This window comes from Sylvia atricapilla, chromosome 7 (assembly GCF_009819655.1).
Source record: "Sylvia atricapilla isolate bSylAtr1 chromosome 7, bSylAtr1.pri, whole genome shotgun sequence".
In the NCBI taxonomy this organism is placed as follows: Eukaryota; Metazoa; Chordata; class Aves; order Passeriformes; family Sylviidae; genus Sylvia; species Sylvia atricapilla.
The window spans coordinates 23967824-23984922 of NC_089146.1; the positions used below are offsets into that span (position 1 = coordinate 23967824).

Genomic DNA, 17099 nt, shown 5'->3' on the forward strand with positions numbered 1-17099 from the left:
CTTCTGCTCTCTGACTGATTTCAATCAATTTGATTCTTTGGCTTCTAGTTTTTACCCTCAGTTTCCAAGATTTCCATGTTCTCATCCCCTCCAACTGCGTTTAACAATGAAGCAAAGTTTGGTTAACAATGGATCCATACCTACATCATCTTTGATCTTCCAGTTGGTCCTTGCTGCACAGCAGCTTCAAGTCTAATTTTATTTATTTAGCTGAGAAACCTGTTGCTATTTGTTTTAATTTCTTTTGCCAGACCTAGCACAGCACGACTTTTGGCAAATCTCATTTTATCCTTACCCTTCCTGACCTCTAAGACATTGCTTTTTTGCCAATTAGTCTTTTTTTCCATTCCTTACAGACCCTGTTTAATCCCAACTATCCTTTTTAAGGTGGCTATTCACCAGCTTTCAGCAAAGAGTCCTTTTCCAGCCCTGTTTTCCTTCTCTGCTTAGGACCCCTGGTCCAGATAGTTTCTGCATTTTGAATTAGAGGCTCTGTATCCTCTGCATTCAGCATTCTCTGCCCAGATGACTTCACCCACCAGGTTTTTTCATTTTTCAAAGTTTGCCCTTTCAAAGACAAGTATCCTAGTTCCAGATCTACTTTTGTTTAGGTTTCTATTTAATTTAAAAGGAATCCATTTTATGAGCACTAGGTCCAAAATTCCTCTGTACAATCAGGCCCTCTTAATATCAACACTAGTTACCAAAACAAAACCTAAAATAGCACCTCCATTTGCTGGTGCTCTATTTAATGAAAAAAATCTGGGCTACCACATCCAGGCATATTTATGTTTTAACTTATTAATAAATTGTGTTTGCCAATGTGTATTCCTAGACATTAAGATACATTCCTAAGTTCCCTCAGCAATATTATTTTGGAAACTTTTATCTTTCCAATAACATTACAGAGACATTTATTCACACGACCACTGCCACCCCATAAAATTTCCTTCATTTTCTTAATTTGAATTTTTAATTCCACCTTCCCCACAAATGTTGCCTTTCTCGTCTTTACACTGCTATAGCCAAGACACTACCAGTCCATATAGGCTACACGCCAGTGCTTCTGGTATCACCAATTCTGACTTCTGATCACAGCCACCCAGACCTTCCTCCTTTCTGAGGATACTAGCAAAGAAAACAAAACACACCATCACAGAAAAACACCACCACAAAACCCTGTCACTGCAGAACATTTAAGTCCACTAATTGTGGCCTCATCTTTGGTCTGTTTGAGATGGAGTCAGTAGTGTTGGCTCAACATGAGGGACTGTGAATGGCCTTGTCATGGATGTCACAGGGCCTGGCACATTTCTTCATCAAAACCAATGTTAGCCAAAAAAAAGGGGAAATGCAAATGAAAGAGGATGAATTAGACTAAGACAAAAAATTATTCTGGTAGACTAAGAAAGTCTCAGTGCCCATTCTGTTACTGACTGTGGGACCAACCAAAGAGTTTTGTTTTCAGTACTTTCTTTTTTCCTGATCCCACTCCAATTTTTGTGTGCTCTGTTTCACTGTGAAGTCCCTGAAAGCAACTAATGTGGCCCTGGCCATAATCTGCTTAAGGTAATTTATGGTGGTACAATACAGCTGACTTCAGGGAAGTCAATCCTGACACCAGGAAGGTCCCATAAACAGTCTCAGAGCCAAGTTCACGAACTAGAATTCAAGAGAATTGGAATCGAGCCCTCCTACCCCTGCTTCTCGATCCTTAAGAGACCTTGAGGAAATAATTTTATCACTCTATCCAGCAGTTCACATCTATAAAAAAGGGACATAAAAATCCCATCCTTGACAGAATGACTGTTAGTGTCAAGCCAGCAGATAGGAAAAAATCCTTGTTACTATGGCAAGGACAGCCACATAGCTAAAATGAATAGACATTTACGTGCAAGTCCCTTGCCCTGAAACTGACTGTGCTTTTAGTGCCACATAAATAATTCCCCTTTATTTTGCTATGCTATTATCACTGAACATACAGGTTAAAGTAAAAAGGGACAGAGGATTGGGGAAAACTCTGAATTCTTTCTCTCTTTAGCCCTGCAAAGGTTGGAGGCGTTCAGCAAAATCCAAAAAAGGGATTGTGGTAATTACCTCACCTGCCTTGCTCCAAAAATTGCCTCTTCACAAAAAACCTCATGCACTGCAGCTGCCAAAACTAAGACAACCCCAGACAATAATCCTGAGCTGTGCATTTGACTTGATTTTTTTCTTCAGGCCATGCAGACTCAGCAAAACTGACCCCATACAGAAACCCAGGAGATACAGACAACCACCCCTGAATACTTACCCTGACACAGCCTCCACCCTGGAACACACAGCAGGGTGAGTAGGGGGAACACAGCTGTTTCCCCACAGCACCAAACACAGTTCACCTCTTGTTACCTTCTTTTCTGCTGAAAAATTCCTATTCTTGCTTGGCATCAGGCACTGTGATTACCAAGGCTGCCAGAGGTTGGACACTCCTTGAATTTGAAAATTTCAGGAAAGATTTGGGTGCATCTTTTTATTTTTTCCCTTCCTCCCTCCCTCCCATACAAGAATCAGCAATTTTGCAGAAGTGATTTGCATTTTCTCATATCAAAGAAGCGTACGTGCCAAAACACACGTGAGCCTAGGCATGTAAGAGGCAACAGTAGTCTCCAACTTGCCCTTGAGAAACATCAAGGCATTAATAAGCTATTCATTCATAGGAGAATGCTGCTCCCAGTCAGTGAACAGCTTCAGAAGGGGCAAGATTTGGTCCTGAAAGAACTATAAAACTCTGGGAGCAAAGGTCTCCTAGAAGTGATAAATCTAATTCTTCACCTGAACCACCTGATCAAATGCTATTGTTATCACTTAAAATCAGTGTATTGACCTGAGGTCCCTCCAGGACAACAGAGTCCAAATACACAACTTGCTCTACAGGCTAATTTAAAGATAATCTTGTCTCCTAAAGACATTTTCATCAAAGAACAATACTCAGGCTCCAATGAAAAGGGTGAGCACCCCTAATCTCACTGCTTCATGACTGGATTATGTAATATGGATCTTCAGGTTCAGAAGCTGAAGCTGAGCTCTCCCAAATCCACCTGCTCCTGCTGAACCTCCTGAGGCCTGGGTGATTCAAAGGCTGCAAAAAGCAGCCACATGATGAAGTACTCCAGCCCTGAGCCTTTGCTCTCCATAAATTCATCGCAGTTTATAAATTCTCTGAAATCAACACTGCACCATCACAATGCTTAGCCCTTGTTTGTTCCACAGTGAATAACATAGCTCCAGTGTTGGGCAACTTGACTTGCAAAAATCCAAACTGTCTGCTCCTCCCACCCTCAGGAATGCTCTTGTGCCTGCTCTCCATTGTATGGTCTGGATGGCCATGGGTTTGGAAGGAGGACAAAGCAAAGACAAAGGGACAATACAGCGGTTTAAGACAGCAGCCTGGTCTCTCACATTGCCATATCGCCTCAGCTGGTTATAATCTCCTCCACAAAATGAAATAACAAGGGAATGACTAATGACTGGAAGATGAGTGTGCCTTGCTGAGGCAACACAGCAGGGCAAAGGACTCCTGCCAAGAGCAGTGAGAATCTTATTTCAGTGCTTCCATGAATACAGCTGCCATTTACCTATCTCCCCAGATCCTAGCATGCCTTCAGAAGGTTGCTGCAATGAAAAGGAAAAATCCTGTCCTCCTCTTCCACAGTTAATGCCCCCAGATCACCTTACTTGCTCTGAACCTATTTTCCCTTAATGAGCTAGGCTAGCCTGATGCTCATCCCCCACAGCTGTTCACAAGCACCTATTAGAGATCTCTCAAGCACCCAGAAAAAGCAGCATGAACAGGACCAGCCAGGAAATCCCCAGATGGCCTAAGGGGAGGGAAAAAAGGCTGCATGATGCAACTTTGTGCTGAAGTAAACCTGCCCTAACCAGTTCCCATCCCAGAGTAGTTTCTTCCCAGGGCAGATGAATTTTTTCCCAAGACAGCTGCTTGTTCATGTGCAGATGTCCAGAGGCAGCTACCTCCTTGCCTTGTCTCCACCACTTATGCCACATCATCAATTATATTTAATGTTATTTCACTCCTTGCTTTGAGCAACAGCAGCTCTTGTTTCAGGTAAGGACACACTTCCCCCTCTTTGTTCCCCATTTCCAACCATGCCTTTATTGTATCTTCTGAGAGCAACATTAACTTGTGACCCTGTTCTTCCTTACACTCTGACTTAAGGAAAGCAGTAGCTCAAACCCATTCCACCATCAAATTCCAACATGGTACCTCTGGGAACTGCACTTTCTTTCTGTGGCAGCTTAGTCTGAACTTGAGGATTGGGTTGCACTGCACTATCAAGAAACACTTGGAGAAAGAGAAATGGACTCAGGGAACTGAGGAAGGAATCAGGAAAGTCTGACAGCCGTATTCCTGCCATCAGCAGGGGCGTAAGCAACAGCTTTCAGGAGGCTGCAAACAATAGGAAAGAAAAGGCTGGATAAGCCAGAAAGGAACAATTGCATTAAAAATGGCAAGATTTCGACCAAAATACTCTTGAATTGGGGGGAGGGTGAGGCCAGTTTTAACATTTAACATCTCTTCTGCCCAAAACGACAATGGACTGGAGGGTTCCCCAGGGAGCAGAACAAGGAGGTTGTCTGTTCAGGGGACTGGCATGGATAAATTCTTTCCATTTGGTTTTCCAACATCAAATTTGTAGTATTTTATGTACAAAAATTAAACACATCTCTGCCAATTTTTATTAAATGGGTAACAAACAGTTTGAAAGGCTCCAAAGATTATTATACCAGGCATGAGATGAATGAAACATGGGAAATGTCACCACTTAAGTTTAAAAAAACACACTGAAAAAATCACCCATGGGACTTGACTCCCACAGTCAGTCTAGAGAGACTGACAAGTGACTACACATTTGCTCACCACCAAATCTCATCCAGCCTAGCATAAAAATACCCAGAGACACAGTTGGGCTGGAAAACCTACTGGTGCCAGACAGTATCTGTGTGGTACTGCAACTGGACAAGGCAGAGAAAGAAAAAGCACTTGGCACATCCTAATGATGGTACAGGGCAAGCCACTAAATCCTCAGTGTCTGTCTGTCCTCTAGGAGACCTAAAGCCCACAGGAAACATCAAACACAAGGTCGCCCTTCCAGTGTCCTCTGCTTTATCTCCTTACACTCACTGTAGAGTGTGTGACCTTCACGAGGGGAGCAAAGACAATGCTCATCCTAGAATAAGATCCAGGAGGGACAGAATACAGACATCTCTGCCACAGAGCCTCAGTAACTCTCCCAGATCCTGAAACAGTGACTAATTAGAAACATCTTTAAATCCCCAGCTGGGGAGGTGCCTGAAAAGAGACAAAACATAAGGATGATGATGATATTTGTAAGTGCTGTTACTTGTTATCGACTCATAATGTTGACAGCAGCTCTTAGCAAGCATGCACCAGTGAATAGCTTACATGCATTAATTCTCTCTTAAAAAGCATGTGTTTAACCCTCATCAGGGACAGCACTTCTCCATTCCACATGAAACCTCAGGCATTGCCAAAATGATTTAAAGCCCTAGCAAACAAGAGCTCTTGGAAGTGATAATCAACCCCCTCTTGCCCACACGTGACTCTCAAGGTCTGTTTCTCATGCTCTACAGTTTCCAGCTGGGACCCATCAGTAAGCTATCAATTGCCCCTTACATACAGATGAACAGGTAATTAGTTAAATGACCTAATTAATATTAATACACTTGAGTGATATAACTAACAAAGCTTGATTTTGAAGGAGTTTTATGTATCTTTCCTGAGAGTGTGCTTGTGAGTACATTGTTGGTTCTCTGATGTCTAATACTGGCTAAGTTTCTGCTTCAACCCCTTAAGAGACATGAACAAGGTACAGTCCTACCACCCAGCAACTATTTCCATAAAAGCCATAGGAAACCAGTATCTTAGAGCTCAATCCCTCCACTGAATTTTCCGGTTCAAAAGTTTTCAGGGTAGCCATAGAGACAAAGATAATCCACACGTGCCCACACACAGGCTCGTTTGGAAGAGCGCCAGGCTCAAAATGGGACAGCCAGTGCATTGCTTTAAAACAAGAAAGAGAAATCTTTACTGAGTGCAAGAGCCAAACAAGGACCATGTTTGCACTTTACTGCCCAGATGCCCTCTGAACAGAGTTAATACGGCATGGCACAGTGCAGCGGTGTCAAAGGGGAAAGAGCTGCACTGTGACTCCCATCAGAGATGCTCTGAATGCATGAAGTGTGCATACACATGACAGGAATTAAAAAAAAAAAAAAAAAGGTAAGTAAGATTTGCAAGTTTTTAGGGGTGGGGGAGAGACAAAGAACGGGCACAGTGAACTCAGCCTCATAAAACACATGCATGCACTGGCCTGCACCGAGCGGGGACATGGAGAGCTCTGGTGCCAGGTCCTGGAGCAGCACAGGGGATCCTGCCCTCCCCATCCCCGGGGCTCAGGCGGTGGCACAAACAAGCAGGGACAGACATGTTATGGAGCAGCCCACAGGGAAGCACAAAGCCAGCTGCTCACCTCGCAAAGGCTGCAGGCAAGGCTTGCTCAGCGCCTGCCTCCAGCTGCTGCACAGGGGGAGCCAGGGGACACAACCCCTGTGTGCTCAGTGCAGCACCCCACAGCAGCCCCACACATGGGAATGGGACGTTCTGCTCCAGACACCATCCAGGCTTGGAGGTGTTCCCACATTTCCATGACTTCAGCACATCGCACATGGAGGAAACCCAAGGAGAGGGCTGGATCAAGCAGGAGAAATGCAGTTTGAATTCACTTGAAGTAATTTCAGGACCCAAACGAAATACAGCAGGCCCAGGGGACCCTTCTGGCTGGCTGGGCTGGCCTCACCACAACTGAGGAATTCAGGGGTACCTTCTGTAGCAAAGAATTCCCTCCAACTCCAGTGTCTGCCAGTAGCAACATTTACCCCTGAGCCCCATTACCCAGGAGACCATCAAACTAGTCAGTAATTCAAATATTTCCCAAGTTTTCTGCTCTGTTCAGGTTGGGATGGCTGTCAAGGAACATTGTCAAGGCAGAGATATCCCTAAAAAATCCCCACCACACACATCACACCCCCAGCCTGAACCCTTCAAGAAGTGAGAGAGGGAGAGGCAAGGAAAAAGCTGTGTCAGGATGGAGGACACAGCATGAAGGGTGCATGCACAGGCACATCAACAGCTCCTGGGAAAGAGGAGGGGGTTGAAACACAGCCCAGACCTGCTGCTTAGCAGCTGGGGTTTAACACTTGTTGCAGCAAGAGAAATTAGTAACAGAAATCAGCACAGAGAAGGATGGGGGTGTCAGGTTCAACTCAGGGCTGCACCAAGGGAGAGCAGAAAAAGTGGTCTTTAGGGAAGTGTTGGTTTGGTTTGTTCTATTTTGGTTTATATTTTTTGTGAATAGATCTTCACAGTCCTGATTACAGTCCCAGGAGTGTACACCCTCCCTTAGAGCTTCTTATTCCACCATCTTGGTGCATCTCCAAGGCATGAACACCCTGGAAACATGAACAGCAAGTGAATATTATTTTCTCTGCTGGAGCTCTCAGGGATTTGAAAGAAAATGCTTTTGTTAACGGCAACAGCTAGCTCTATCAGCTGTAATTCCCACCACTGATCCAAACAGAGTACTGAATGGGAGGAGTAAAATGAAAATCCACACCCCACGGATATTTGTCTCACTAAATGTGCTGGTGCTGCCCAGGCATCACCCACTGCATGGCCCCTTCAGCACAGGACCACCACATTGACCCACTCTCCCCTGGGGAGAGGGCAACATGTGACAGTGAGGGCGAGACCTCAGGAGCCACACACCATTTTTGCAGAACAACCCCATCCCCATACTCCTGTTGCAGATGCTCTGCAAACACCAGGCTCTGCAGGGAGAAGGAGAGGACGAGCCTTCTCTGCCATCCCACCTGGGTGCACATGCATGAATTCCCGGATCCGAGAGCAGCAGTGGTGCAAGACTGCTCCCTACTCTTATCTCGAACCACAAACCTTTATTTCTGTTTTCTCTCCCCTGTCCAGCTGAGGAGGGGAGCCATAGGAACAGCTCTAGCGGGCACCTGGCATCCAGCCAGGACCAACCCACCACAGATGTGCAGCACACACAGGCTCCTCTTTAAAATATAACTGGTGCCAGCAGCAGCTCAGGTTCCTGTTGCAGGTGGCACAGCTCCCTACATCAGGATGAAGAGTGAACACCTCCAACCCACATCTGAAACTGTCTGAGAAAAATGAAACATTAGCTCAGATACCAACCATCTGAGCTGATACTCATGAAGTGAAGGCTCCTGAGATTTTCCCCAATACCTGTGCACTTCAGTCACACTTCAGGTTGTGACTGCAGACTATCACAGTCCTCTGCTTGCAAGATTTCTTCCTGTAAGGAATGTGAACCACTTGGCTTTCCCACACAGATGAAGGGAGGAAAGCCAAGACACCAAGCAACCACAGGCTCTCAGAAAAGAATTCATGATGAAAAATGATGGCTTTTCCTCTCAGAAGGTGTGAGCTTAAACTGGGGAGAATCTAGAACCTCACTGAGCACTGCAGCCCCGCACTCTCCATGGAGGGCTGCTGGATCAGGACTGCACCTGCACATTAGAACTCTTGCTAAAGCATGTCAGTCAGGCAGGAGTCTAGCTGGGCTGGTGGACAAAAGGGAGGAGGCAGGGAAAAGCTGTGACAAATTGAAAATTCATTGTGGATTGTGTAACTGCATGAATAATTCCTTTCAAGCCGAAAGAGATTCCTGCAAAAGAGGTAGCTTGCTGCAGTCCTTCAGCTCCATTTAATGACAGAACTACCAGACAGATGGGTGGTTTGGATATTTGGTTTTTTTTGGTGGGGTTGTTTTACCAACAACAACAAAAAAAATTTTAAAAATTAAATAGAATAAAATAAAACACACCCAAAACCAAACTCAATTACAAGATGCAGCTAATCTTCTATCAGCAGAGAAGAGCTGGTGGAACCAATCAAACAGGTGACAGTGATAGATTTCCCCACCCTGGTAGGACAAGAATTTATTCAAAATGGCAAAGATTCTCATTCTCTTTTGCTAGAGACAATTTTTCATTCATGAACACAACAGAAGAAATGCTCATCGAGGGGGAAGGAAGATATGAAAAATATTTTCTGTAAGCCGCTGGGACTTATGAAAGCATCAGGAAAGAGGAATTGGTGAAAAGAAGAAAGGGACTGGAAAAAAGTCCCAACAGTACTTAAGTTACTGAGTGTCATGCCCAGAAGCAGGGAAACCCCATATCTAAAGTTACAGGATTCAAATCTGGAACCACCCAGTTCAGGAACCATTCCCTGTATTCTCAGCTGCCATGGCAGGGTTAGGCTTTTTCTATATGCCAAATTGAATTCTGCAGTAATCCCTTCTGGCCCTTCTCGTAACAAGCAATAGGACAAGAGAAAATACCTTTAAGCTGTAGCAGGGGAGGTTTAGATTGGGTATCAGGAAAAATTTCTTCATGGAAAGGGTTACCAAACATTGGAGTGGACTGCCCAGGGAAGTGGTGGTGTTGCCACTGAAGGTATTTAAAAGATGTGCCACTTAGGGACATGGCTTAGTAGTGAACTCAGCAGTGCTGGGGTTACAGTTGAACTCAATGATCTCAGGGGCCTTTTTCAACCTAAATGATTCCATGATTTTGGTGCAGAAAGTGTACCATTTCCCAAAGACAGCCAAGCATCTCAGGAGCAGTATTGCTGAAGAGTGAATCTTGGCCCTGAAGCACCCACACAGATGCCCTGATGTCTAATATTCCAGTTGAACCCATGCTGCAGCCTTCCTCTTCAAGTGGACACTAACAGGGCCTTTCCTCCTCTGTCTGGTCAGTGATTTTTACCAAACTTTAAAGATGAAAATCATTGGTCAGACCTCTGTACCACCCCACCAGCAAGGAGTTGGTCTATTGATCAAAAACTAGTGGAAAAGAGGAAACCTTTATAGAAAGCTGACTAAAATTCATTCTGCCCTGTGGGATCTTTAAGAGCCAAGCCCACTAGCTTTGGAGCTCCCTCCTTGAATTCCACATATTTTACACTATTTGCCTAAAACCAGATCCCCAACTCTCTGCCAAGCCCTCCTAATCCATTGGCTTTGAGGCCAGGACAGCAGCCCACTCCACAAGTTCCTCCTTTCTTCTGCGCAGCCCCAACTTCTCCTCCTCTTCCCTGAACACCACTCCCACTACTGCTCATTACCCGTTTTTCTCCTTCACCTCAGTTCCCCTCTCCTTGCTTCCCACATGAACATCAGGAGCTTTAACTCCCCACCTAGCCAATCTCAGGCTCCATTTTTTTCAGGAGAGCCTGTGTACCTACCAGAGGCTCCAGGACCAGGCAGGAAGACCAGAGGAAAAAAGGACAGGGTGCCAGGCTGGGTAGTTTGTAGGGTGCTGTTTCTTTGGAAGGTGACAGAGCACTAATCCCTTTTTCCCTGTTTGGGGATAAGGATGTGTGAAAGGGGTTCAGGATTGCCTCCTTCTCCAGCCCTTCCATTGTCACAAGCACTTTGGCAGCTCAGTGCTTCATACTCACTCAAGGATGGCTCTGTGCACCCGCATTCCTACCAGGAGATGTTGCTCCATATGCCCCCATACCAGTCCACTCCAGACAGTGCTCACGTGGCAGAGCCAAGCCTCTGCATCCTCCTGTCCAGCTGGGCTGGGGTGTGAGCAGTGAATCCCACACCTGGCCCCCAGCCGGGGAGCAGCTGTGCTGCTGCACAAGTGCTGACTCAGGCGTGAGCAACACCGGCACAAGGGCACTGCCTGCCCCTGGCACCCAGGGCCAGACAGCCGGCAGCCTCAGCCCAGAACACGCTCTGCCCTGGTGAATCACACACCAACCCCGGCAAGTCCTTTCAAGACCCATCAGTCACCAGAGGGGGAAAAAAAAAATTACATGCACACAAAGTAATTAGAGGTGTAACCCTCTCCCCTCCCTCTGTGCAGGCTTAATGCTTCCTTTGTCCAGGCATGTTTGCCTTGCTAAGTCATGCTTCAGGACAACTTTCTTGACAGAAAACAAAGGTTAATTAATATTAAAAAAAAAAAAGAAAGAGACAAAAAACCACACAAAAGCCCCTCATTAAAATGGCCACCCTCTCAGCACAGCTTTCTACTCTCACTGGTCCTTCTTGGAAACAGAGCACTGATCCATGGCAATGACCCCTGCAAAAAAGCCAAACTGCACACAACCAACCCAGGGCTGTCTCCAGTGATGGAGGGGTGGGAAACCAGCCAGCAGAGCAGATCAGAGACCCAGCAATGTTCAAACCTGAGGGCTGTAATCCACCTCACTCACAAAATCCCAGCCCCAGTGACCATTTGCCTCCAGCTAATTCAAAACCTTCTCCTCCAGCTTAGTGGCACACATTGTGTGACCTGCTGTAGCTCTGCTACCTCATGCACCAGCAGCACTGAGGAATACATTACAGAGGAAGGGATACCAACTCCAGAGATGGAGACAGATACTCTGCTGCCATTCCTCCTCACCTAGGCAGCTGAAACCACAGCAAAGCAACTTCCTATTTATCACCTGCATTATCAAATGCTTCACCTCCATGGTGGAAGTTCCTCATTACAGCACACACGAGAAAAGCAGGTGGAAGTCTGCTTCAAACCTGCCCTCTCCAAGTGCAAAAATATCTCTTCCACATACTCCTCCAATTCACCTCAGACACACATAAGCACTTCTGAGCCAGTTGGCTCAAGAGAGGTGGTGAAAGCACACATGCACACGCATGCTCACCAGCCAGCTCATTAAATCTAATTAGACAGTCTTCCAAAGGGAATTTTGAAATTCATATCCAGCAATTACTGTTCTTTCCTCAACCCTCTGGATGTGTGAGCATGATTATTCACCACATGAAAAATAAAAATTAATATGAAACTTCAGAGAGTTGCCATATGTGCACATTATCAGAGGTGCACTGTAATTTAATCAGTGTTCCTGCTTAGAGACAAGTATGGTGGCAGCAACACAGGGAAAGAACACTCAAGCCTCAGCTTTGGATCCAAATGTCTCCAAGAAACTGACAATATGGAACCATAAGTTTTCCCCAGTAACTTTATAAAAAATTTGTCCTGCTGACACTCTGATATATAAGGGGTGAAGCCACACAATGCACAAGTCCACTGGCAATCATGAAGATAACTAAGCCAAAGTGCAAAGGGACTAATCCTTGATGGACTCAAGGAAAATTTAAAAGTCATCTCCATGTGTGTCCAGAATAGGAAAATTGTAGTTTCATCCTGATATATCATGTACAGGATGTAAGAGGGCTAAGCACTGAAGTGGAGGGTCCCATGAATTCCCCGAAGTGTTCCCCATCCCCAGCTCTGCCAATGCTGCCAGCTCCAGGGACATTCCCTCTGCTTACAGCAGATTCCTTTACAGCTTCTGTTTTACTGTATCAATTCATGACACACATACACAAAAAATTCCTCACCTGGTTTGTTTACACAGGGGAAGCTTAATCTGAAGTCACTTTCACAGTAGAATAGCTAAATCATAGTAAGCCAACTCAATACAGAGCATCCCTCCTTTAAGTCTGCCTTCTCATATGCAGGGAGAATGCTGCTCATTTTGAACAAGGAGCGCTTCAATTCCCAGCAAATGTCTTGCACTGAAACTTCTATAGATAAAACTAATCCAGAGTATATACACATCATTAATTCCTGAGAGTCCCTCAGCTTCCAGATTCAGCAGCCTCTCATCATGCCTAATCCAGCAAATCCCAGATGAATTCAGTAAACTCCTGGTTATCTTGCTAATGTGAAAGCACACCAGCATATTTCACCAGGAGACGCCAACAGCCTTGCTCCACTGCAGCAGCTTAGGGAGGGTATCAGGAGACAAAATAAGCATCTATTCTGGAACCCACCATTTCACTGTTATGATTACTGTTAGGGTGATTTGTCACCGAGAACAGCTCTTCTGAAAGCAAAGAAATGCTGTCTATCTGAACATACACAAAATATTAAAAAATATTTCTTTTACACTGAAGGGGTCATAGTCTGGTCTGGTCTCTCCACGGCCAGGTCTGAGCAACCAAATCCAACCCACACACCACTCAGCATACACTGTTGCTATATTCCTTTGATCCCAGCAGCAGTAGGAACTAATTTTACCTTCAGAACCTATTTTTAGATGAGCTTTACAAATGTTTTTAACAAACAAGGATCAGAAACAACTTTAGACACACATGAACAAACCACTGAAAGCTGAAGAGCATTTGACACTCCAAACCTCAGCATGCAGCATGGGGGGGGTCTCACTTGACCATGCCATATGCCACTCCTTCTAAGGGCAATACTGAGCTTCTCAGGACAAGACCCTGACCAGAAGCCTTGTACCTCAACTGGTATTTGTCACTGACAGAAGCTGAAACACTCTTCTGCGATGTATCATGAGGGCTCTGCCTCCAGCACTCCACTCCCTGGTGAGTTTGGGTGAAGACCACCTCCAGACTCAGCACCCACAAACTGCATCACTGCATTTGCCTGCACAGTGAGCACACTGGAGAAAAACATCTTACAACAGTGTGTAGGGCAAAATAAAACTGCAGTCCTTCTCTCCAAAACCCTGCACAGGACCAACCTCACCAGCAGCAACAGCTGCAGCCTGATCATGCTCAAGGAGCAGCTCTACTTGGTGCCACAGAGCCATCAGCCCTGGGAGCCAGCACAGCCCCTCTGCCATGGTGCAGTGGGATCGTCCCATCCAGCCACATCAATGCACAGAGACATTTCAGTGCACACAGGGGGCACAAGTCTTGGCTGTGTGTCTGTCTGGGCATGCAAACTGGTAATTTCATGTCAGCCATTTAAAGACAGAACAGAGATGTGACAGCACAAAAGCCACCAAAACTATGCTCAACAAAGAAACTGCCATAATCCTTCTCAGATATACTTTGGGTCAAATCCAGCTGCAGGCAAGGATTATGGAAAGGCTCCCACTGGCCTTCTGGGAGCTGCATATTATCTTCATGTAGATGCACTCGCACAGGGCACAGCTGGTTCAGTGCAAAATTGGTGCTGTTCAGTGAGTTTGTGAGTTCAGCTAGTGAGGCCAAAGTATTTGCAATTTCCATAAAGCAAGTTTTTTCACCCTTGCTCTTTCACATCTTGACACACACAGAAAGAAAAAAATAAAAGCCAACAAACAAAAACCCAACCAACAACACTAACAAAAAAGATAGATAATAAAACCCTCCTACATTAAAGCACAAAAATTTATGTAATACAATGGACTAATACAACCATAATTTATATGGAGGAATTATGAACATTCATAGCATTTGCCTTTGTTTTTCTTGTTAATCAAGTATCTAACTTAGATTCTTACTGTTGACAGAACTGCAAGTCGTAAAATCCACAAGACGACAAGTATCTACCTAGGGTTAGTGCACACAGCTACCCTGACCAAGCTGTTCAGATTTAATGATTATTCTAATGGTAGAATTTTGTCAGAGAAACTATAGTTTCAGTTTTAAAAAACGTAAGAAATTAACTGTGAACTGTGGCATACAAAGTTAGCTAATAGCTGTCAAAAACCAAAAACATACAAAAAACCTGAAAAAAAACCAAACAAACAAAAAAAAAAAAAAAAAAACACCAACCTAAACATTTTCACCAGTAAGATCTTTCAGAAGATCAAGACTCCAGCAAATTGATAGAGCCAGTAAGTGACAGAAGAAAACTGTACCAAAAAAAAAAAAGCCCAAACAGTTTTCCGGAATTATTGTGACCTTACATTAGATAAATTTTTGCTGCTCACAATTCAGAAACAGTAGTGACATACTTCAAACTTTTTTCCATTTTGGTCTGAAAAGTGTGAATTGTACTAAAGACTTTTAATAAAAGGAGAACCTGCAAAAATTGAGACACAATGCAACTAAAGGCTTAGCTATATTATAAAACTGGCTTTGCTCCATAAAACTGTTGTTTCAGCAAGAAAAAGAAAAGATAGTAAGACATTTATTCTGGCTACTGGAAAATACAGATGTTAGTCCTAGATCATATCCTGTTACAAACAAAAGCTAAGGGAGGGGAAAAACTTTAGAAAAGTACTGGAGTCACAACAGCTTTTTCACAGAGACAGAGAGAAGCAACTTGAATATAAATAAGTGTCCAAAATAGGTCAGCACTCTTTTCTTGGCCACTGAAGTCTGATACTTTTCACTTGAGGTTATCCTGGCCGGCGGCGGCACACGCACCGCAGGGACAGGGGCTGAGCCGCAGTGTCCCCGCACAGCCCCGCCGTGAGCGCGGCCACGCACCGCCACTGCCCGCACGCCTTGTGCCAGCACCTGCATCCCCCTGGCCGTAGCTCTTCCCAGCCTGACCTCACCCCCTCCTCCTGGAGTCAGGAAATGCTCCGTGTCCACAGCTTCGACCTCATCACACAAGAAGTGCGATAAGAGAGCGGGTGTTCTCCATAGCCCCTACAAAGACCCACCAGCTCCATGCATTCAGCCCCAGCATCCCAAGCACGGCTTGGCAGGAAGGTGCTCTCTGGGCCAGGACAGGATTGGGCCCTGCACCACCCAGCCATGGTGTGTGGGCAAAGCCGCTGCCTTCCCACCAAAGGCTGCAGTCCCTTAAACCAATGCAGAAAGCAGTTTTGGACCCAAAAATCAGGTCATGAGGCGCAGAGCGTGCACCTCAGCTGCTCTGCCACTGCTTCCACGGGGAAGCTGGTAGGAGCATCAGGCTGCAGGACAGACACAGGTTCTGCCTCCCTCTTTAAGGAAGAAAACCCGAACAAGTTATTTCTACAGCACTGAGAGGCAAGCCTGCCAGTCCAGCCTCGGCAGCATTCCTGTCTAGCTCGGCTTGTTTACCACCAATAAAAAGCCCATTAGTTGCACAATGCGCCTGTTTAAAATAACTCAAAAAAATCATCACTGGCAAATTAGTAAGACATTAGGACATGCAGACACCTCAGCATGGTGTTATGGAAACCACAGAGAAGTCAGACTTCCCCCAGGAGCTTTTCCCAAGGAAGACAATTCCAAAGATTTCTCTCCCTCCGAGTGGGCCCATCTAACTTTCAAGGGCTCAGGACCAAAATGCAGCAGTCACCCAGTCAACTGATCCAAGGTTTCCAACCAAGTGACTTCCAGAGAAAGTAAATTTACCAGGCTCAAATGCTGCTGTTTCGCACTAATGAGAGCACAAGGCCTCCCCTCACACAGGGGCAGCCAGCAGAGAAGGCTGCAATGGCTTGAGGCATCCCCAAAACTTCACACCCCTGACCAGGGTCTCATCCAGAAGCTGCTGCTGACTCAGCACACTCTGCACCCCAGCCACCAGGAACCCTGCTTTAAAAGCATTGCTCATGTAAAGGCAAAAGGAGGCATGGGGTGAATCATTACTTGCCCTCTTTTAGGGACTAGTCACGTAACTGCTAAATAAAAAATAACCAGCTCCCAGCCCAGTCTCTGACCATTCTGAGACACAAACACAAAATCTATCCTTGCTATCTGCCACACACACCATTGCTCTCCAGCTAAGCCCACAGCAGCACAGCTCAGACCTTGCAGGCAGGGCTTAGAGTGTCTCTTCTCACCACTGTCTCCAAATTTGTGCAATTCAGGGGTCACTCCAAGGCTAACATCAGGGTTCAGGAAGCGCAAAGATTGGAGGCCTGCCTGGCTTCTCACATGCCTCTTCAAGCACCCAAAACCCAGGGCACAAGGGCGAAGGTAGAGCAAGTTCAGAAAGATACTGCCCTGTGGATTTTCAGAAGAGCTGAGGATTTTTCCAGTACTGTCCCTCTCAGCAAACCCCTCCAGATGCTGAGCAACCCCAGGAGCTGCTTTAAACTCAGAGTAATACTGCTTTTCCTCTTGAGTCCAGCCAATTTACAGGGAGACTACCCCAGGGGAATAGCCCAAATCTATAGTATCGCCACCAACCTCAGCATTAACTACCCAGGGAAAACCTGAACACACCACTTTGCAAGATGTAACCTGATTTCCTGTCTCTCCACAAAACAGTGGGGTGTCTGTGACTGCTCTGCAATTTCTGCCTTTCCT

General features: G+C 45.5%; 1 protein-coding gene across 2 annotated transcripts in view; it reads right to left on the reverse strand.

The window, feature by feature from the left end:
- Window positions 1-17099, reverse strand: part of IGFBP2 (insulin like growth factor binding protein 2) — a 58407-nt gene that overhangs the window by 23161 nt on the left and 18147 nt on the right. The window contains exon 1 of one of the 2 annotated variants that reach the window (XM_066323004.1): window positions 11551-11642. The exons of the other annotated variant lie outside the window; for it this stretch is intronic. Within the exon in view, the coding sequence (XP_066179101.1) occupies window positions 11551-11620 (70 nt within the window). The 5' untranslated portion in view covers window positions 11621-11642. Of the gene's footprint in view, window positions 1-11550; window positions 11643-17099 lie in introns of those variants that run through there. 2 annotated transcript variants of the gene reach the window in all.